A 23,120-nucleotide genomic window follows, 5' to 3' on the forward strand; every position below is an offset into this window, starting at 1 on the left:
CACGACTCCAGGCTACTGAATTAAGGATCTGGGCAGTGACTTTACAGGGGCACCTCTTCCCCAGCAGCTGGGGATGACAACAAACCTCAGTCTGTGGGGAAGGTGGAGCCGGACCCTGATCAGCTGTGCAGGAGGCAGCAGGCTGTGAAGAGCTGAGTTCAGAGGTGAGTCTGCATTTTGTTTGGCAGGCGTGGGTAGAGCCCACCTACAAAGCATTTGAGGGATGTGCTTTGTAAAAGCCCATCTGAAAAGTTTCAGAGAAAAATTGCATCTCAAGATTCTCTGTGGAAAAGAGCAATGTATTTTGATCCATTCCAACCACACTATGTATCAGTTATTGCACATAATGGATGCTGTATAGATATAACAGGGTACAGATGCACTGTGACAATTGTGGTATTTGCTTTTTGGGTTGTAATCCTCTATACCAGCACTTCCTATATATGTCTACAGAGTATCCTTCCCAGAGACACTTGCCATCTTCTGATCAATAACAGTATCTGTACATTGGAGCAAGTGAGGAGTATTTCACATATAGACAATCTGGTTTTATTGCTTTCATCTTCACTTTACAGCCAGGTGTGTGATCTGAACATCAGCCAGGAACTTTAATAATCTTCTGTTTCAAAACATCTTAGAAAATGCCTGTTTGGGATGGGCTGATTTTTAATATATCCATGGCACACAAAAACATAAATGGAAACCTCTGAATCCCTGGGAAATATTCTGTCTGTTTCTGGGAGGGATTTCTGTCTTCCCAGGTATTTCATGGTGGGCCTGGGGATCCAAGGGATTCTTTGAAGCCAGCAAAGAATTTGCAACCCATGGGCAGGGTTTTGTTAGCAGGTGCAATGTGAATCCAGCATCACTGGATCCAGCTGCAGAGTTGGAGTTGCCTTCCCCCACTCCTTGCAGAGGAGAGCTCGCTTTGTGTGCACGTGCTTGATTCTCCCTCACAGGTCAGCTTCATTAACCTTGGGGTTATGCTTTGTGTAAATATGCACTTAGATCTGATCTGCACAGGAAATGTGATTTTCCTTACGTGTCTCCCATCCAAATGTTCCCCAAGCGTGTGTGGCTGGTGAGATGTGCTGCAATGGTGATGCTCAGCAAAGCTGTCCTGCTCAGGCAGTTCATGCTGCCTGTGCCCCACAGTTTTGTCCAGCACGTTCTGCAGAGGTACCTCCATGCTCTCTGAGGAGCATTCCTGTGTGCTGTGAGCACTGCCCCACGGTGTGTGCTGCTCTCTGGGGCACAGGTTCCTGTGTGCTGTGAGCACTGCCCCACGGTGTGTGCTGCTCTCTGGGGCACAGGTTCCTGTGTGCTGTGAGCACTGCCCCACGGTGTGTGCTGCTCTCTGAGGTGCATTCCTGTGTGCTGTGAGCACTGCCCCACGGTGTGTGCTGCTCTCTGGGGCACAGGTTCCTGTGTGCCCACACGTCCCCCAGCGCACAGGCAGCAGCGAGTGCTCTGCAGGGCTGTGTGAGCCTCCCTCCCCAGAGGTGCAGCCTGCACAGCCAAGAGCATCCAGCACTGAGCTGTGGCACAGAAGGGCTCTGCCTTCCCCCTCACTGTTTTCCTCTCCACCTCCCTGCAGGGGTGAATTTCACAGTTAAGTTGCCACCTCCTGAACAAGTTTATTGCTTCCTGTTTTCCTCTGGATCTGATCCTCAGAGAGCCTGAGCACTGAGCTGGCTCCTGCTGCTTTTGACAAGAGAACAGCAGTAGCTGGGGCAGGCTGCCCCCGGGGCCAGCAGGAGGCCAGGATGCTCAGCACTCCATGGAGCACCCTTGGTGTGTGCTTGTGTGCCTGGAGCCCAGGGACACCGGGGGCTGAGGCAAAGAAGACATTGGAGCACAAGTGACATTATCTCAATATAATTTCTAAAACTCTATTGATCGAACAGATAAAATACCTCTGATCTATTTTTTGTTATTTTTGTTACAAAATATTAGCCATTTGGACGCTTTTGCTAGGTGTGACCACACCACTTTTCCCAAAGGAAGCTTTTGTTGGTGATATTTACAGCAGGAGACAGGTACAGACAGACAGGTGCTTTCAAGAGCCTACGCATAGGTAACACTTCTGTTGTTAGATTTTAAAAAGACACATTCAGATGGGGTTGTGACTAGTGTTGAAGAGCTGGGTGACTTCAAAGCTGCTGTCCCAGGCGTGGCTGCGAACGAGAGGGCAGGACAAGGACAGCTCTAGCTCACAAAACACTGCCAGCAGTCCCTGGAGCCTACACTAGCACAGTGAGGCAGCTGGTGGAGTGGGAGACGGGGGGAGTTTGCTCAGCAACTTGCATTTCAAAGCAGAGGCTCTGCCAAGCAGCAGCATCCTTGGTTTAGGGCTCAGATTGGTTTTGGAAACCTCAGAAATATGTGCACATAGTTGCAGGTTGAGCCTTCTGAGAAACAGGTAACAAAACTCAAAGCCTTTCGGCTTGGAGGCCCTCAAATGCATCCAAATCTGGTGGTACCTTTCAATATGAGTGTTGATGAAATTTGAGTTGTGGACCATACCCTCACCTTTCATCTACAGAAGGAGAGATAATGTGAACAGTGGGATGCTTTGAAAGCCTTGTGAAAGCACTGAGTGTTGCTAACCCAGCAGCCAAGACTATGGCATTAAAAATTACTGTGGCAGCAGAAAACCACTGCATTAAACCCAAATTGTTTGCAAGGCTCAACTCTCCTGTCACATTTTCCCATCCCTTTGCTGCTGGTGCAAACAGATTCATTTCACTGGACCTGCACCAGCGTGAGCAAGCATCAGGATGGAGTCTGATGTAACCCAGCTCAGTCTCTCCTGCTGTCCAGCAAAGACTTCTCATTTGGCCACTGACTACCCAACACTCACTGCAGAACACTTTTCACAAGGTTTCTGTTCTCTCTCTCCCCCCCCACTCCTTTTTAATAGGACATGAATTTGGCAGCAAAAAGACACTGGTTCATTTGGGTTGAGCTAATCTTTGCAGCAGCTCCCTGCCTGACTCCTCCACCTGAAAGATTGTGCTAGGTTCATGATCAGAATCCCTGCTGTCAAGAGCTGGTGATTTGTCTTTGGGCTGGTCCCTCCAGGTGGGCTGTGGTGCACGTTTTGTCCTTCATTGGGCTGTCACTGAGGTGTCCCTGTCAGTCTGTGTGTCTGTGTGCAAGGGTGGCTGCTCACAGCTGCAGGGCTACACCGAGTCTGTGTGTCTGGCTGGCACGTGGGAGGACTGCAGGAGCAGACAAAACAATAGATCAGACGAGGTGCAGATATGTTTTAAAGTGCTTGTAATCCTTTGAACCAACCTTCAAAGAAAAAAACAAAACAAATCTGTATTTTGGAGTGAAGTCCGAAGGGCTCAGCTCCACGGTGGAATTTTGACCAACCTGTTCCATGAGAACCTGGAACAGAGCAGTTTTGTGCCTCTCCAGCCAAACCCAACAGAAGATGTGGTAGCCAGCAGGCCAGAAGACAGCAAGAGTTATCTACATTTGCTTCTCTGTCCAAAGCTCAAGGCCAGCAGCAGCCTTTGCAAGGTCAGGGAAACAGAACCAGCGTGCCCTGAGAGAACACTTTGCCTCAGGTACCTCAGCACTTCAGTTCACTCACTTCCACCCTGCATCCAGCATGGAGAAGGGAGTCTCAAGCAGTTTCCTTATTTCCTCTTTAGATCCTTGTAGCTCTCCCAATCAATTATTAAAGCAGCAAACATCTTGTGTAGGAACTTTGTAGGCATTGTTATAAATTTTTTATCTAAAAAAATTATTTCCTCAAGTATCTTAAGGTTTTTTGCTGTTGTCACTTTGTGTTAAATGTCAAGTAAAATCTAATTTATTTATTTTAACACACACACAGAGCTTCATTGGCACACTGCACTCTGGAAAAAAACCTGAACTAGTACTGCCATTCCTCTCAGACAGTGAAATAACTACTGGGAAGGGGGGACAGTGCCACTGCCTCCTGCACACCCATTCCACTGCAGCAGTGAGCAAAAACAGCAGCAGCCACACACTGCATGACCAGAAATGGCAGATGGCACACATGCTTTCTTGGGAAGTATGGGCAGCTCAGATGAGGCTCTGGCTGCTGTGAGGCAGCAGGCTGTCACCCTGGAGGGAGTCAGCAGCAGCCCAGGCCAGCTGTGCCTCACAGCTGGCTGGGGATGAGGGGCTGAGCCCTGGCCAGGGGTGAGGGCCTCTCCCAGCACCCAGTTCAGGATGCAGAGCATCCCAACTGCCCTGGGGGGCTGGCTAGGAGAAAGCTTCTCTGCTCTGGAGGGACACTGGGCTTCTAGTCAGGGTTTTCTTACAATCTTTTCTGTCATCTGCTTCTGCAGTCTTCCCTAGGGCTCTGCTTGTGGGCTCCCAGTTGGTACATTTGCTATTGCAGATAGAAGTGCAGCCTGGTGCCCAGCTGAGCAAACAGGTCAGAGCTCTTGGCACAGCTGGGTCCGTGGGTCATGCTCAGACTGAGAGGGCCTGGCAGTGAGCAGGCTCCTGCCCTGCAGGGCTGGCTAAGTGCAGGAGACCTGTCACTCCGGCCCCTGTCTGTTTCCCTAACTCCAGCTGGGCTTCTGCCCAGGTCAGATGTGTGAGCCCTCTCCCTGAACATTCCAGCACAGCCAGGAAGCATCCAGGGAGCCAAGCCCATCCCTGATGCACTGCCAGTGGCTTCTCTCACTGGCAATGGCCCCAGAGATCAGCACACTGGCACAATCCCTAAGGAAATTCCTGTGTGGCTGTTACCCCACAAGGTTAAAAAAAGTTTTCTGCATCTGTCTTTGCTGTCCCTCTTGTCCTGACATTTTGCACATCCCCGCCACTGGCAACATCTCTTGCCGTTCCTCACCCTACCATTGCATCATCAGCACCCAGTGCTCATGTCTCAGTCTTGCATGGGGAGGAAGAGCATTTCTGTCTTTCCCTCATAACATAAAATAAAAATAAAGGCCCTAAAAGGCATTCTGTCCTATTTTAGAATCCTAAAGTTGATCTTCTTAAACCTCGAAGGGAGATAGAATGAGTGACTGAGACCAAAGCCTTTAAGCTAATTAATACCTTCCCCTCCCTACTGCACAGATTTTTTTTTTCTAAAAATACATCCACAGCCCATTTTGAAAGCTGTCTTCCTTCACATCAATGTCCCCAATAAAGCAGAGGAGCTGAGCTGTCATCTCTATCTCAGGATCTGCCCCTCCTCTCACTTTGAAGCTGGGATAGAGAGGGAGAGAGAAGAGGCCTTGGAGTCTGGTATCTGAGTAGCTTTCCTACAGGAAGGGCTGATGGAGGTTAGAATATAGGGGTAAGAGATAACAGGCAAGAGATACAGATGGGACCTCACATGAGTGGTCTCCAAAAAATCCCTTCCCTCTAACACAGGTGGAAGAGCCCAAGTGAATGGAACACCCACCCCAAAGGGTGAACAGAACACTCAGCTTTGCTTTCAGAGTACAAAAATGCAGGTGGGCAGGAAACACAAAACCAGCCAGAAGAAGGAAAGCAGAGGTGGGTCTGTTTTAGAGAAGACAATCTCCTGTGTGTGTGGGGGGGTGTGTGTGTTGAGGTGGGAGGGCACCTCTCGGTGCTGTCTCTTTGGAAAAGCACACATCCATTCATTCCAGGAAGATCCCTGGACTGCAGCCCTCCCTCCTGCCCCCTCAGAACTGCTTGGTGTTTCCTTAGTAAGCATGCTCATACATATGCTACCATACAGGTGTATTTACACGTGGTGAGGTCTGCTAGGTCTCAGCAGAGGTCTCTGGTACAATGCTCCAACATAACAGCAGAAAAAGTTTTGGTGTTCAGTGAGGCCATCTCTGTGTACTTATACTGCAGCTCAGGACAGTCTCTCCTCCTCTCAAGCTCTCTTCCAGTCGTGCACTCCTTCCTTTGGAGCCGGTTGCTGCAAGGAGATAAAACCTGGAGAGTGATGAGGAGGAAGTGGTGCAAGTGGTGCAAGTTCTCACTCCAGCTTAGCAGGTGGCAGTGATGGTGGCAGGGAGAACTCCACCCCCAGGAATGCCCCAAGGTATGGCACAGGTGAGTCCATTTCTCTGTGAGGCTGGCCAAATTTCAGGGTGGGTGCGAACCTGTGGCCAGGTAAATGCAGGGCAGGGAAGGAAGCTGAGGAGTAGGAAACGGAAGACACGGTGCCTAGAAAGCAGCAGGTCATCAAGCCTCTGAGGAACAGGGCAGCAAAGTGCTACATGGGGACCACACGAGCACAGAGGCCAGCTGGGCTGGCAGGGTGTGAGGATGTGTGAGCATGTAGGCTGGCAGTTTCTACAGATGGCTCCTCACAAATAGCATCATCTTGAGGGGACACGGGGTAAGAGTTAGGTCAGTTGGCTTTTTTTTTTTTTTCTTTTGTTCTCATTTTACTAAAAAATAAATCACAAACTAGATCTCTGTAGGCAGAAAGGGTCCCTGGGAGGTGCTGGGGAAGGGGAGCCAGGAAGTCTGTGCTGTTTGGTGCTGGTGCTATGGCTACACGAGGCTGCGTGAGCCACTGGAATACCTGCGCCTCTGAAGCAGCGAGCTGGGGGGGCAGTACTGGTGGGGGTGGTTGTAGGGAGGGGGTGGGGGTGGCAGGGGGGGCTGATGGACCAGCTTCATGGGGGTCCCAGGGAGCCCACTGCCCACACCGCGCCACGGCGTGGAGGTGCACGAGTCGGAGGTGACGTAGCGCGTCAGAGTCTGGTTGAGGGCCGGCTCCATCCGAGCGAGGCACGGCTTGTCCAGGACAATGACTTTGACAATCTGCTGGCACTGTACAAGTGTCCCCGCCGAGGCGGGGTGCGAGGGCACCAGTGCTGTCTCCAGCTGCTCCCGTGGCATGTTAAGACGCATGCTGGGCTGCATTCCACTCTCGGGCCCCAGGGCGGAGTTGTGCTGGTACGTTTGAAGCCTGTTGTGAATTGACACCTAGTTTAGAAACAGCCAAAGAAGCATTAAATGTTACAAGACTTTTCCCATCTGCTGCTACTGGCTGCCCTGAACCCCCGCCACCGGACGGCCTCACATGCATTCAACCCTCCCTCCCCCAGAAATCCACAATAGGTACAACCCTGGCTGCACAGTCCCCCTCAACAGCCCCAATGTCCCCATCCAGCCTAAGTGTCCCTGTCCTTTCCATCAGGTCAAAGGCAGCAGAGCCGGCGTTCCCAATGCAGTGCAGCTTTGATTAGCAAACAGCACAGGGAACACATATCGATTCCAAGAGTGGAAGTGTCTGTGAATTCTCATGGAAATGAACAGACCTCGAGGCCATGACTTTGCCCCCAGCAGCGAAAAGGAGAGGGGCACCAGGCCACAAGGTTTCAGATAATCGAGGCTGTACTTTTCAGCAATGACAGCAGCTGAGTCTGAGATAGAGAGCGACAGAGAAACTCAAGCCTTTCCCAGCTCCCTGCCTTTCTAAGTAGGAAGGTGCACCATCTGACTGGCTAATCTGTTTACAAAGGAAAAAGCAGAAACCTGACATAGTCTAGCAAAAGGCAGCTCCCTCTGCTCCATTTGATGGTTTGCCAGTGAAAGGAAATGATTTTCAAAAGAAAAAAAGAAAAAAAAAAGCCCATCTAGCTCATACAATGATGAAAGAAATTCATGATGAAATGGCAGCAGATTAGATAATCTCAGAGAAATGGAAATGCTCCTCTGCTGGCAGAGTAATACTTGGTCAGCTGAAAGCAGGTAGGGAAGCAGGAGGTCATCAGGGTTTCCACATCGAGGTGCTGATAATGGAATCAAATAAGGGAGCTCACTGAGACCAGTCTGAAAAGGATGAGCTGGCCTGGATGGGAGGTCCCTCGCAGGAGAAGTGCAGCAGGGAAATAATGCTTCCCAAATGATGGATGAGGTTCTAGTTCCTCCTGGCAAGGACATGGGCTGATGGAGACCCCAAAGCAGAGCTAAGTTGCTGGCTTAAAACAGAATGTCAGTCAAGTGACAAGCCCTGGGTGGGAAACAAGTGCTCTCAGGTTGGCGTGGCACCTCCAGCCAGGCAGGGGTACAGGTGGGACAGTGGGGCTGCCCTGAGGCTCTGGCAGAGGCAGCAGCTGCACCAGCAAGTGGGAAGGAGAAGCTGTGAAGTGACCAAGATCCCCACCATGCTGGAACAAGGATGAGCTGTCTGTCCCTATCCAGACATGGAGGTTGCTCAGACTCACAACACAGCAGGACACAATATTGTGTCAATATTTATTCAGGTGTTGGAACATCCCACAGGAAAAACTGGTTGCTGGGCCATGAAGTGCCAATGACATTAGGATACATGGAAGCTGTTCTACACAGGGAGACACTTCTCCCAACAGGAATAGGAAACTGGCTGGCAGAGGCACCTTTCCCAGGAAGCAAAAGGTGTCTGCAGAGAAATATGGTGCTCTCCAGGGAAAAGAAGTAGCACCTGCTCCCCACAGAGAAGCTGAATTCTTTAAGTCAATATATGTTGACAAGAGGGGAAAGAACTACCCTGGAAAAGGGAAGGTTCAGGACGATGGAGATATTTCAGACAGAGAGAGAGTAGGAAGGAGTTGATAAGATTTTCAGTGTGAAGATTGCATTTTCCTGTTTCCTCACAGGCAGTGAGAGTATGGGTATATGTGAAGAAACAGGCAACCCACTGGATGCCAGACATTCCTGCAAAGATAGATGTACACAGGACAGCCAAGCTCCCTGCCTAGGAAGGTGAAGCTCTAAGGAAGGTCTGGTGTACAAAGGCCATGCTTAATCCCCTTCAGGGGGATGGAGAGACAGAGCTGCAGAGATAGTGCAGGAAAGCTGGGCTGTGGGGAATTTGCATGTGATGCTGCATGGAGTTAGCATGTCAGGGAAGTCCTTAGGGGGGTTTTCAGTCTCCCCAGAAGCAGTGGGGTGGGTTAGTCTACAGCGTTTGGGAGCTTGGTCCATGAAGGATGTTACAGTTATAGAAACGGATTGAAAATGCTTTGAAGTTTAGTTTGGATTTGAAAGTTGTATTACCCGTCCTAGCAGTAACTTTTAATTGTATCTCTGGAAATTGGTAAAATTGTCAGTCTGGCTGGGGAGGCATTGATTAAAACCTGAGAAAAGAAACAACAGAGAATGTGAGAAGGGCTGAAGTGAGAGAGAATTACTTACCTCAGCTGCTCTGCACTCTACTTACCTCCACTGTGCTGTCCGAGACCTTCTCCCCCAAATCCTTCTTGCCTTTGAAATAAAACAAAATATCTCACTCGTGAGATCTGCCCCTCTAGTCAAGAGCTGGCCCTCATACTGTGGGTTGAAGAGTTAAAGGGAGAGGTGCAAGGCCAATCCAGACCCTCTTGCTTAGTGGGATAAGTTTTATCAGTTCAGGGAAGAAAATTGGGCCAGGTTCTTCAGAAGTTTCCCATGCTCAATCAGTAACAGTTCTTTACCAGGTATTACAGCTACAGACTGGGTAATGAGACTTCAGGGGTTTTTCTAGGGTATTTGAAGAATGTATATGCTCTCATAATTCCACTATTTGGCCAAGGCTAAAGGACATAAAAGTTCTCACAGGAAAAGTGAGAACATGTTTGCAAAGGCAGCACTTCTGGACCAAAAAAAAGTTGGGTGCTGGTGCCCTCTTACCTGTTGGAGAGCCTTGCTTAGACTGCAGCTCCATCTGGGCTCCATTGGTCCTTAAGGAGAGAGTCTTTGTGCCTTGCTGTTTCTCCAGTTCCCCTGCAAAACACACATATGGAAATAAATGAGAGAGGGATGGAGGGAAGGTCACCACCATATTGAAGGAACAAAATGCAAGTCAACAAGGAGAATTAATGCAAGGAAATCACAAGTGAGTGTCAAGGAGGGAGAGAAGAACAGCCAAGAAAAACCAGAAACTGGAGAGGACATGATATATGAAGAAACTTATATATCTCTATAGGACCTTCTACAAATGACCTACATCTACACAGGATTGGCTGGCACTGCACAGATGGGGACCACTGCAGCTGAGCTACTCTGGCTCATCAGTCTGTACATGGAAAGGCCATCAAAGGCTACATGGGCATCTCGGCTGTGTAAGGCCATGGAGTGACCTTACCCTCAGGACAGTGACTGCTTGCCCTCAGGACAATTCTGTTAAAGGTACAGATCTACCCCAGGTATTTACAGGTCATATTTGCATAGTCAAAGGAGTATGGGACAGAAAAGAATCTTCTGGGTGTGACAGTCTAAGCTTCCCTATTCCAGGCTGCTGTACCACACTCCCTGTCTCATGAGTGTTTTAAGGAGTTAAGTCCTTCCATTTCTCCTGCTGGCCAGTGGTCACAGAGTGCTTTTTCATCCTGTCAGTGAACCCAGGAACAGCCTGTGCAGACTTGTGCTGCTCATCCCCTTTGCCCCTGTTCCTGAAGAACACTTCCTTTCCCCTTTTTGCCTTGTAGTCCCATGCAGTGTGATGGCATTGGAGTGGGATTTGTATGAGAAACCCTTACATTCAATTCGTATCTGTTCCAGTTCTGTCACTTCTGCTATTGACTCTTTCAGGTCTTCCACAAACTTCTGCATTTCCTCAGCACCCAGAGCACAGAAGTGTAGTACCTGTTTTTTCTCTGAGCCTGAAACTGGAGTCACCAGTGTAATGCCATGGGGGTAATCTGAAAAAAGATGTGCCAACAAAATAAAGAGGTGTTAGGCATTCTTGATGGAGTAGTTGGTTGTTTTGGTACATCTGAAGGACAGAGAGTTTTCAATGGAATTGCACACCCAGAGTTTGTCACACTGCCAACTGTGGGGACCTGCAGCACTGCAGCCCTCCAAGAGAACAGAAGGACCAAGCTGCAGCAGCAAGACAAGTGCCATCAGCACCACAGTGCTGCCAAAACCAGAGAGCCCTAGCTCTTAGTAACCTGGGCACAGAGGTAAGTCTGTAAAGCCCTTCTCAATCTGTGGAAGGGTAAACAGTGTTTATCAGCCAACAACACTTTTTCTCCTGTGGGAGATGCAGCAGGAGAGGTTGTCTCTGGGGTCAGAGCCACTGCATCCACAGTGGCAGGACTTGTCCCCACTCTCTCCTGAGAACACAGGAGGGGTGTTGGCACAGTGTGGATGGGGAGCTCATTGCACTCTGCAGAGAGAATGGTAAAGACGTGTATTTGAGGTCTCTGCTTAGTGCTCCTCACAGGCAAAACACACAGAAATGTAAATAAGGGGTCATGCCCAGAGAGTGAAAATAAACAGCATAAAGCCTTATGCTTTAAAGATCAGGTTTGTGTGCAGGGAGATGATGACTGGAGATTCAGCCAACAGAATCAGGAGAACACAAGAATACAGAGAACTTGCCACACTTCTGACTAGACTTCCTCTATCATTTGCTCAATGGCTGGTGGTTTCAATCCCTTTCCTCCTTTCCTTTCACATTCCTCTAAATTTAATTCCTGTCTTCCCCTGTCACTTCTCCTCCAATGCTCCTACATCTGCCTGCCTTCCATGGGCAGCCTTTCTTTAGCAGTCTTTCCCAAACAAGCAAGGCCTAACCTGTTATTTTCAGCCAGCCCCCTGCTCCCCCTGTTTGCATACCAAGCTCTTTTCCCACCCTGTCTCTCTCATCTGTTCAGATCACAAGATCTTTGTGACATTTGTTTTACTGTCTCTGCAGGGGATACACAACAGGGCACCTTTGCCAGAAGATTTGGGCACTCCCAGGATGGTCATACCACCCCTGAAAGCTGCTGCCAGCTCTGATGGTGCCTCCTGGGATGCTCAGATATGAAAGGCCCTTTAGCTCACAGGGATGTGGGAGCCTCTGCCTGCTGCAGGGTAGGGTGTTGGGAGAGTGACTCATGCTGCCAGTAGAGTAGAGGAGAGATAGGAAAAACTTAGTGTAGCCACAGTGCTGCTACATTTTGCCTTCCCTGCAGCATGTTCTCAAAAAATGGAGAGCACTGTGATCCCAGGGGATTGTGCCCCTGATCCCAGGGGCATCAGCCCTGCTAGCCTGGGAGTGCTGTGCTGCCCCTGTGCCTGTGCCAGCAGGAATCCTGCCTGTTTCTGGAGCTCCTGCACGGCACAACCAGCCCCAATCATGACACATCATGGCTCCATTCCCAGACCATCAAGGTCAGGCTGACTAGGGCTGGCCTCCTGCCATGCTTTGGTGGGTACTGTTCCAAGGGCTCTGCCTCTGCCTTGGGAAGCTCTCAGCACAGCATGGCACAGTGCAGGGAGGTGGCAGCAGCACCTCTGCCTCTGCCAGCATCAAAGGCAGCAGTGGGGCTGTGACTTTGGGCATGAGGGGAGAGGGTCTTAAGCTGGCAGCAGCAGTTTTGTAAATAAGATTCTGCACCAACAGCTGGCTTCTGGGAGCTCAGTGGGATGGATATGGGGATTGTTTCCCCCAGTCTGCACCACTGGTGTTGTCCCTGCCACCATAACAGGCCAGATCCTTCAACGAGGCCCTTCTGCAGATGCTCAGACCTAGGAGAGGTACCAGGAGCTTCTTCTCATCACAGTGTACCCAAAGAGTGATCTCCTTGGCACAAGCCTCAGTTTTGTCTTCTCCACTTTTAACTCTGACAGAATCTCTCTCCTGATGCAAACTCACACAGCCCCCTCCCTCCTTCTCCTTTTCCCTGCCAAACCCCTCCAGGAAACCCAGGAGCAGTGGACTTACACTCATTCTCAAAGAGATGGAACTGCATCCCTAGCAGGCCGACTGACTTGCAGAATGTGTATGTTGAGGAGCTTTTCTTCTTGGGGCAGAGCTTGAGGATCTGTTGGGGGGAGAGAAGCATCATTGGTGCTGGGGAACAGTGAGGCAGGAACAATGCAAACTGCTCAGGGCAAAAAAGCTCTGGTAAGTGTACATGGGAGCAGTGTTTGCTGAATGACTGGATCTTGGCAGGAGAGCTGCCTGGAATGCTGCACTTGTAACAGCAATTCTGGGATCCTGCAGGCATCGCCCTGGGCCCACTCAGCTCTCTCCCAGAGGTGCTTGATCACCACATTTTGACTTTGAAAGGGGAATTCTCTTCACCAAGGAACAGATCAAAAGGCAAAGGTAAGTCTGTCATGAATACCTTAGAGCTGGGAACAAGAATGTATGAGAATGTTGTGCTGCCCTTATACCTCAGCACTTATGGACCTTGTGCCTCCAGTTCTTATGGATCTGATTCATCCCATGGAGCAGAGGGATAGCAGGGAGCAGATCCTCTCCCCAGGTTCAGAACTGTGCAAATGGCTGCAGAGGAAAAGCTGGGTAAAACTCTTATCCTCTCCTTCTACAAAAGGGTTTGGGTTTAGCCTTGCATCTGCTGCCACCACAGTTTTATTTCACCATTAAATTCAGCAAGCTTCCATTTTGTTTGGCCTCCTTCCAGTCTCAATGTAGCTCTCCTCTCCTGTACCTGCATAATTCCATTACTGGGGCAGGACACTTTCAAAAATACCCTGCACATCCTGGGGTCTGAGAAGTACTATCTAGTCTGCTACAGCCTTTTCTGTGTTAGAAGGCAGTGATTTTAACGTGTCTGGCAGGAAAGATTTAAAGGGCACGAGAGGGCTCTGTGTACTGTAGTAGAAATAGACAAAGAAATGAACCTCCCTTTCATGAAATGAACCTCCCTGCTGGCAAAGGCATGAGAGAGAGAGCAATAACATTGCTTGGATGGCTGTGGGATGTGACAGTTTTGGGTTTTTTTTTACTGAAGTTCTAGATTTAGTAGGTTTTTAACAGTGAAGGGTCCAGAGCTGTGTCTTACAATGTTGCTGAACTGGGAGCTGCCCTCAGAACAGAGGCAAAATGGATATTGTGGGCTGGTTTCAGACTTCCTTACAGAAACCAGGGCAGGTTTTATTACAACAGTGCCTAATTGCCAAGGCACACTCACCACCAGCAGGTCATTGAAGAGGAAGACTTCCCTTTGGTGAGCTGCCTGCTTCTGCACTTTGTTGACGTCGGTCACCTCGAAGAGGCGGCTGCAGCACACCAGCCGGCGGTGGGGCACCGACAGCACCTGCAGGGAGCACACGGGCCAGGCAGGGGCTCAAGGAGGGGCCACTGGGGGTGTCCCCCACCCTGAGGCTGCACAGCCCTGCCCAGTGACACAATTCCACCCACTCTGCCCAGACAAATCACCTCCCACCACCGCTCCTGGCCATCAATTCTCCTGTTGGTGCAGTAACAGAGAAAGCCTTTCTGATCTGGGTCAATCAGAGGGCAGACTAAATGCAACCTTGTTGCTCACACATCCTATCTCTGGCTTCCAATCCTTGGGTCACTGCTCATCCTCTCTCACCCCACAGGTTTCCTGGGCTTTGAGAAGTCATTCTGCTTTATTTTGGATATCAGTATGTGCGTTCTTGCACTACAGACTGATAACTGCCAAAGAAGATGTCTGTACTTTGGGCATCTCAACCCCAGCAATTCTTATGGAACTCATTAGAGGCAGACAGATAAAATTGTTTTCTATCACTATCTCTATCACACCCTTAAAAGGCCTGAAACTTTGAAACACTGCAGAGCTATCAGCTGAGCCAGCCAGGACCTGCAGTAAAATTCATGGGCAAACAATTACAGCACTAGATACTGTAAACTCTGGCCAAGGAGATCCCTCAAAATTAGGAAAGAATGAGAGAGCAAGAAATAAAGAGTTTGGAAAAAAAGGAGTAGAGACAAAAAAGAGGGAGTAGAGACAAAAAAAATTGTAGAGACAAGCAAGGGGAGTATTACATAAGAGAAGAAAGGCATAGAGGAAAAACACAGAAAAGAGGGCAGGGAGAGGGGCGGGGGACAGAGGGTTCTGGGTGCTCACCGTTTTCATCCCAACTATGGACTTCTCCACTTTGGTGACATAAGTGACATGGTCCTCATTAGATTTTAGCTCTTTCTGCTGGATCCTCTCGTAGATCCCCACCACCAGCTCCCGGGGGATGTCAGCACCGTCGTCCACCCCTGCCAAGCACAGAAAATGTTGGGCAGGCCAGCCAGAGAGAGAAGGAAAGGGAAGAACCAGTGGTCCCTGGCAGGTCACTGCTGCCTCTGCACTGTGCAGTGCTGGGAAGTGAAGGGGAATAGCAATACTTCACTTTAGGCTGTCTCCTTTGTTCCTCTAATGCATCTAATGCACCAGCAGGAGAGACTGACATCTCTAAGGCCAATGCAGTTGATTTCATTATTCCATTGCTCTGCATGGTGGCTCCTTTCCATGTGTTCCCTAAGGTTTTATAGCCACAATTTCACATTCATTTATCTTGGGCCGCTCAGCAGTAACCCCTGCATTGATTTTGTATCATCAGAAGTGCTAGATGTGGGAAAGGCCTATGATGGGATTCAGCAGCTCTTCCTGCCAATGCAAGCATCATCTCTCCTTGTCTGCTTGGTGACCTCCACTATTTTCCTTCTGTGTTGTCTCCTAGGAATAATGGTTTTCTGCTATTCTGTTTGTGGTATCTCTGCCTTGACCCTGCCCCTTTCCTCTTTTACATCTCCTTAGATAATTCTCCAGAATTTGCTGTCTGACCCTTCAGAGTCTGGCAGAAAAGGTTTTTTTCACCCTTCCCTGAGCCAAACACTGAAAACCAGGTTTGCAGTCCTTCTCCAAACTGAATTCCTCCAGTCATTTAGTATTGATTTTCCCTGCATTCCCTGCAGCTCCCTGGTCTGAGATGTAGTATCCTGAGTGATGCAGGTGAGGACCTGCTGAGAAATGGAAAGGCATTGAGACTTGTCCTGCTCCCTTACCTACATCCTTGCAAATGTATCCCAAATAACAATTCCAACACAGGCTGCTGAAGCTGCATTGGCCTGCAGGTGAGTCTGGATTGAAGTGTGTCTGCCTGGTTGTGATGGGGTCACATTCACTTGCTCTGATGAATTGGGGTGTGTTGCACACTGGAGATGAGTGACCCTCATGCTGATTTAATTCCTCGTGGTGTGAACTGACAGTTTTTAAGGCAACTCTAAGTGTAAGTTAACATTAAAAAACCTCCCTCTTTTGTTAGTGCTATCAATTGTAATACTAAAGGGGGTGATGGCAGGTAGCAGACCCATTCAGTATCTGTGGAATTCACTTGAAAGAGGGCCTCAGTGTCACATTATACCAGTCTGAACCAGGTGACAAATTGTGGAAGGTGTGGGAGGCTCAGATGACACTTTCTGAACAGCAATCAGGACAAAGAAACAAGTCAAAGGAACCCAGAAAAATGCAAAATCTTTAGAAAAGACAAGAATTTATGCTGGAAAAACTTTGAGGGAGCTTTATATGAATTGCAGATGTGCAGTAAGAGAAACTTGGAAAATGGCTGACCTAGGATGACCTAGGAATGAATATGGCTGGGAAATTAGACAATAATTTGTCTAGACATGATGTCAAAAAGGCCAAACAATACTGAGCTGAGTTAGTAGATCTGAAAATAAGAACAAGGCAGTAGCTCTATATATGAGTATGTTGTGACCACATCTGAAAAAGTGCTTTTAAGAATATATTACCAGGATGGAAAAGACTGACCTTGAAAATAGAAGAAAATTGATTTGGGGGACTGATGTATCAGAAATTGCAAAGAAAAAATGTATGCATGAACTCTGTCACGCCTACAGTTACTATAAGTAATTGCAGGCAATTAAGAAGGGAAAGATTTAGCCTGAATAAAAGGAAAATGTGTTCATATATTCAAAGCAGCAAGTAGGGCTTGTTTAGCACAACCCAGCAGGATCTAAGAAGGATGCAGCTGAACAATAGCAAAATGCAATACAATGGACTGTTTCCAAGAAATGAGCTATCTTAAAAGATGAAGCCATCTCTCAAAGGAAAATGGTTGGTTTCTGAGAAGGCTGGACATCTTTCTGCAGAAAACAAAGTTAATTAGAATTTCCCTTCCCCAGCACCCTAGAAGACATCTCAAAGAGCCTTCCATGTCTGACTCACAGACAGGCAGCAGAAGACCTGAGGAAAGGCAGTTCCACTAGGTTTTTCCTGCCTTCATCTAGGCAGAATTTAGAAAAGCAAGAGGGGAAAAAAAAAACCCCACCAAGACAGAACCCTCACCTCTCAGATTGCGAATGAAGTCCTCCAGCATCATCTTCCTGTCAGGCTTGATGTTGGGGCTGTACATGTCTGTGTTGAGGAGAATGATTGCAAAGGCCAAGATGAAGATGGTGTCCGGGTTGTGGAACTGCTGGACCACATCTGGGTTGCACATGCAGTACCTCTGGCTGCAGCAGGAGGGATGCACACACTCAGCATGGAACATGGGAGCCCTCTGCCCCAGCTGGGCAATGGTTTACCACAAGCAGATCACATTCCTTTCACCCCACCTCTCACATATAAGAGAAGGAACTCACTGCTCTCTGAAGCCAGATTTCCCCACCAATGGCTGAAGTAGGCCACTGAAACTTCAGCCTTTTTGTCCTCAGGACCAAAAAAGCAAGTGAGGCTGGAGTGGGCTACTCAGAGTGTGTCATACACAAGTGGTGTGTGCTCCAGCCTGCCTTGCTCAGCACTCCTCTGGATGCAGGAGAGAACAGAGCAGCCCTGCAAGCCCCTCTGCTTCTTTTCCTGTGAGTCACCAGTGAACAGGGAATCCCTTGCTGGAAGCCATGTCAGGACTGGCCTCCCTCTGGCCCTGGTGCCCTTCATGCCACTGAGGCTCTGACAAGGCCGCGGCTGTGACGCAGCACAGAGGACTCCATCCCTCAGGGGACTCCATCCCTCAGGAGCCCCTCCATGATCCCCCTCTCTGGGAGCGAACTCTGTGGGTGTTCTCTCCATGGCTCCTGGATTTTTTGCCTTGTGCTGTGTTCCCTGCTTGCCCTGGTTGCAGCTGTGGGACTGCAGGGCTCCTGCTCTTACCTGAAGGCCTCGATGAGCCGCTCCACCTTCTGCGCCTCCCCCTGCACGCGGATGTGGGCCTGGAATTTCCGCAGGGCTTCATCCAGCTCCATGCCTGAGAAATCCATCTCGTCCACCACACAGCTGTGAGAGGGGGACACAGCCTTCATCAGAACACCCTCCTGTGGATGACACCAGGCAGGCTCCTCCACTGTGGCACTGAGGCCTGGTCCCCAAGGGAAAGGCCCTGAGACATCGCTATGGCTTCCTGGATCCTGCTTACCACAGGCAGTGATTTTACTCAAGTTATTCCTGCATTCTACAGCTGGTGAGCAATTGTGCTTTACTATATATTTATATATATATATGTGTGTGTGTGTGTGTATGTGTGTGTGTACACCATCATATATACATATCACACTGTCAAAACCCAGGAAATTCTTCTGGCTGCCCTGGAGGACTCAAGCCCCTGCCCAGGGAGCTCAGAGACCTTGGCACAGAGCCCAAGACCCCTGTGCCTTTGATCTTGACCCATGGAGCAAATTACCACCTTTATACAAAGAATTACAAGTCAAGAGAGTTTAAGTAGAATAATAGTTTGTCATGGGGTGAAAAATAGATTTTTGAGGTTTTTAGAATGGGGGCTTGGGATCCCAAGATGGAGGAATTTGGGCGTGTCTTGTCCTTTTTCCTTCTTCTTCCTAGCCTCCATGTTCCGGGTGATGCTGGCACTTTTGCATTGGTTTAAGGTAGAAACTCACTGTCTAATAGGTGATAGATATTGGGAAGCTATGGTAAATAAAGTACACATAGCTTTTAGTTTAAAAAAATAACATTGCCCCAGGGGCAATCAGTTTGCTTCTGTCTGACCTGCTGAACAGACCTCAGCAGGCCAGAGAAAGAATTTTATAGATAAGAAACAATAAACAACCTTGAGAACGAGACCAGAAGAGTCCTTCTTCAACTGCTGGGCTGGGAAAAGAGATTTTCTAACACATCTTGGGGTCACTCTGGCCAGCAGAGATTCTGAGATCACACCATAGACAGCATATACATTCACATGGGCATATACAGAGAAAGTATGTGTAGATATATATGTATTGATACTTACCTGTATCTATATAGATATATAGACATCTATATTGACATAGATATTTAGACACCTGTATCAATATTAATAAGACCAGAATCAGCCCAGAAAAAGTAGGAAATGGAAGCTGTTGTACAGAAATAACATGCAACATTACCTGCTCATCTGGTGGCACTTTGCATTTCGGCGTGATTCACTGCCCACTGGAAATTCATGGCCAATTTAGATAGCCCAAGAAGGGCATGACACCTCTCTTATTTCCCACTAAAGCATTCTCATCTTATTTCCCACTAAGCATTCTCATCTTATAAAGGCCCTGCTGTTAGTCTCCAAAGCCTATCACTGCAGTACTTGATCTCTGTATTAGTCAAATCATCTACTTGTTCTTTTTCTTACTGCATGATATTTCAGTCACTTGTAATGACAACACCTTTCTCATGTGGCTTCAGCACATTCTGTTAGCATATTCCTACCTTTTGTGCTCAGGTCATTACTGCAGCATTAATCAAAAGAAACCCCTGTTCATAATGTCCCTCAGGCCCAACTTCCCATTTCAGCAGAGTATGTAGGCACTAATGTCTGTATCAGCCAATTTGCTCCCCTGTTTATTATTCCTCTGCTAATTTCTCTCTCTTCCACTCTCAACAAAAAATTTCTCATGTCCAAAGCTTTGCTGAAGTCTAGATTTATGTTCTGCATGTCCCCTCTCTAGAAAACTAGTTATTCTAACAAACACAGACATTAAATTACTTTATTTTCCACTGACTTTGGTATGTACAATTTACCTTTCTGCTTGTCATTATTCTTACCTAAAAATAAATTTTAAGAACTGAAGTACTATCTGACAGATGAAGAAAATCACAGGTGCCAAAATCCCATTTTCTTTATACCTTCATTGAACACAAAGTCACTAATTTGCTAATGGGACCACTTTGACATTAGAAGTGCATTAAAAATTCAAGAACTTTATATTTTCTGCTGCTTTTTACCTTGGAGGTTACTTCTATTAGCCCCTTAACCCCTTTATTTAATTTTTTGCATTGTGTTTGGGGTAAAGGATATGTCATGTGGTAAAGGATAAACTGGTCCCACATTTAAGCTTATTAAGGAGGAAATTTTCCCCAAGACAGGTTGTCTGGGACTTTATGAGGAGTGGTATAGGGAAAAAAAGAGGGGGAAAGTATTACCTCTCTTCTGCATCCTTCTGTTTCCTGGGATTAGCTGGAAATTTGGCGAAAGAAACCTCTACTAATAAAGGGATATGCTGTTATCAGTTCTTCCTTTCTGAGATAAAATGTGTCTGTGGGTCTAAGTGCTGCAGTTTGCTGTGAGTTATTGGAAAGTGGTTTGTGATCTAAGCTGTTGAGTGCCACATGCAGCCTTGCTAGAACAAAAATCTGTTGCACAATTCCTCAAATGGGTGAGGGACAGAGATCTGAACTCAGAAATGTCTCTGCATTCCTCCACTGCCTTATTGATTCAGGAGTTGTCATCATTTACCTGGGGTGACACCTCAGAATAACTTACCAAGAGCTCTGACTGAACATAAAGTGCTTTGTATCTCCTGAGGTTGGACTTGTTACAACCTCAGCTAGGAATTGTGAGCTCTTTCTCTGCACAAAGTCCATATAACCGAAATTCAGAAACAAATAGGGAGCAAGGAAAGAGAATCAAAGGGACTGCTCTCTTAGGAAATCTTCTATGAAATATTTTTTTATCTCTCCAAGAGGTGGACTGCAGGAACACTTTGCAATAAGAAAAACTTCCTTCACTGCATCTTTCCTTTTTTATTTTTATTTTTCTCATACTTACACTCAGTCCCTTGGGTTAACATCAAGGCATTCTGCTTCTTGGAATTTATCGTTGATAGTAAAAACAGTTTTCCTCTTGTTAGTTGTTATTGTGTTCACAGCTGCAACCACCTCTGCACTTGAGCTTTTGTTATTATTTTTTAATCCTTTCCAGTGTGCAAGTGTTTCTCAGCACTGACCCCGGTGATTTTGTTGCTATTGTCTGCTTCCAGACATGTGAACACTGAGTGCTTGCATGCTCCAGGGACACCCACTGAGGTCACCCTAGTAGCTCCAATCCACCAGCATTAAATCATCTATCTTTTGCTTACTCCTTCCCTCTTTGATCAGTCTTTCCCCCTGCACACAGGCTGCCCTAAAACATCCTCCTCTTTGTGTACAAATCTTGAGTAATAAAGTCAATACCCATAATACAGAAAGCATGGAGCTTTCGTTAGGACAAGTAGGACAAGGCAGCTGTTCACAGCTCTTTTCAAATTGCTACTTGAGTTATGCTTGGATTCTCCTAGGAGGGTTTCTCTCACAGACTGACTGATGCAGGTTTCCTTTGTAAATTCCAACTCCTGGGAGCCTCTTCCATTTTTCTCTCAGCCCAAAGAACAATGTCCCCTGTCCTGCTTACTGAGAAAAGTTGACCAGGCAGAAAGGACAGGTTAGGAAGAATGTTTGATTCAAGCAAAGTCAGCCTGTGCTTGGATTTGATTTATCTGACAAATCCTGTGCCAAAGGTCTGAAGAACAGCTCCTAGAGGAGCCATCAGGCACCAAGCTGGTATTTCTGCTGTTAGACAGGCAGAAAAAAAGATGGGTCAGACTTGTCTGTTAATTTTGTGTGCAAATTTGACACAGCAAAGTCTAAAGAGCCAAACAGCCTTGTGCTATGGGTCTGCCATGTTCCTCCTCCTCTTCCTTTTGCTGTGGGTCTGCCATGTTCCTCCTCCTCCTCTAGACAGCTGGAAGTTTTGCAACCTTCAGATTCCTGCACAGACTCACATTAACTTTCCAAATACACTCTGGTAACTGTGTCAGACATCCCCTGAAGTGCAGCACAACTTTTCTTCATGAAACCAGAGAAGATCTTTTCTTTCCAAGCTAGAGACCATGGAAGCTGACAAAGGATATGAGAGTGGGTGGCTCTCTCCATCCAAGGAATAAACCAAAATCTTATGTGCACATGCCAAAACCAGTGCTGAGTTCATCTTCTCACAAACACCTGGACACCTGCAAGATGCCTATTCCAGAACCTCCAGGAGGCTTGAGAGATGATGATACAGGGACACAGTAATCACCTTATAAAATCTCATGTTTCAACGCCTTCCTGCCCAGGAACTTGCAACAAACCACACAAATTGAACTCACAGTGCATCCAGAGATTCATTTAGCCCACTATCTGTAAGGATATGACTTTGGATATTTGGATCATGTTGAAGTGAGCAGGAAAAGCCTCATGAACAAGGGGGTGGAGGTTGAGGACTCTTGGGCCACCTGTGTACACCTGTGAGGAGTTTGATCTGCCCTGAGGCACCTCACAACAATAAGCAGAGAATTCCACACCAGGTTCCAGGACCAAAGAGTGAGCTCCTAGATGGATTATTCTGCTTAGCTGTTCTCTCTGTTGTAGCCTCCTAGGCTACAGGGAAAAGATCCTCCTAAAAGTGGGTGGACATAATGGCAGAAGAGCTGTGAGGATTTAGCACAGGGCCAAGCATGGCAAAAGAGCCTGTGGCAAAAGGGTTCAGTGAAGACAGGAAGCAGCTGTACCATGTGGGGCTGGGATCTGCCCAGCCAAGTGTAATGACCTATTTTCCAGCTTTTCCGCTCAGGTGACAATGCAGCAGGGGCTGGGATGCAGCTAAAAGCATCTGTAATGAACCTGCAGCCTCCACTCAGGGAGGGAGCAAGGGGGGAGGCAGCCAGGTGGAAAGTTTAAAATCATAAGGCACTAAGATATTTAATAAAAACCATCCCTTTTCTCAGCCTCCCTAATTCTACAGGATTTCTGAAGGTGAGTCAGGATTTGGGTGAATTGTAGAAGAGCTCAGCTCCCTGGAAGGAAATTGCCCTACATGTGCAGGCAGAACAGAAAGAAAAGTTAACAGGACTCCCTGATTCCATGCACCAGTGGGCACAGGTGTGTGTCCCAGTCCTGCCCTCCCCACCCTCTTGGGAAGGACAGTCTCTACAATGGAGACCATGCCCACACTAGACTTCCCTTTCTGGGGAATGCTACAGGATTGCTCTATTGCCTGGTTTTGCCCTGGGCTGCCATGCCTGCTCACCCTCCCATGGTTGTTGGTAGCTCACATGGCTACTTGCTTGGGAATCTTCACCTTCCTGAGTTTCTCTGGGAACTGGGCAGGCTCAAGCTGCACAGTCAGCCTGCCCAGGCCTGGCATGGGAGGGTTGTTCTTACATTTGGTGTGTGCCACAGCCCTGCTTGCAGCTGGAGGTCAGA

General features: G+C 47.9%; 1 protein-coding gene across 5 annotated transcripts in view; it reads right to left on the minus strand.

The window, feature by feature from the left end:
* Positions 1-533: 533 nt before the first annotated feature.
* IQSEC3 (IQ motif and Sec7 domain ArfGEF 3) overlaps positions 534-23,120 on the minus strand; it is a 98,957-nt gene continuing 76,370 nt past the window's right edge. For 2 of the 5 annotated variants that reach the window (XM_058023416.1, XM_058023417.1), the window contains 9 exons: positions 17,787-17,909; positions 16,983-17,149; positions 14,751-14,890; positions 13,827-13,952; positions 12,611-12,710; positions 10,434-10,595; positions 9,586-9,678; positions 9,137-9,180; positions 534-6,918 (listed from right to left, as the gene is read on the minus strand). In XM_058023416.1, the coding sequence (XP_057879399.1) occupies positions 6,481-6,918; positions 9,137-9,180; positions 9,586-9,678; positions 10,434-10,595; positions 12,611-12,710; positions 13,827-13,952; positions 14,751-14,890; positions 16,983-17,149; positions 17,787-17,909 (1,393 nt within the window). In that variant the 3' untranslated portion in view covers positions 534-6,480. Of the gene's footprint in view, positions 6,919-8,973; positions 9,054-9,136; positions 9,181-9,585; positions 9,679-10,433; positions 10,596-12,610; positions 12,711-13,826; positions 13,953-14,750; positions 14,891-16,982; positions 17,150-17,786; positions 17,910-23,120 lie in introns of all 5 variants that reach the window. The other 3 variants (XM_058023418.1, XM_058023419.1, XM_058023420.1) reach the window with 3 other exon arrangements.

Source organism: Melospiza georgiana, chromosome 4 (genome assembly GCF_028018845.1).
Source record: "Melospiza georgiana isolate bMelGeo1 chromosome 4, bMelGeo1.pri, whole genome shotgun sequence".
Taxonomy (NCBI): Eukaryota; Metazoa; Chordata; class Aves; order Passeriformes; family Passerellidae; genus Melospiza; species Melospiza georgiana.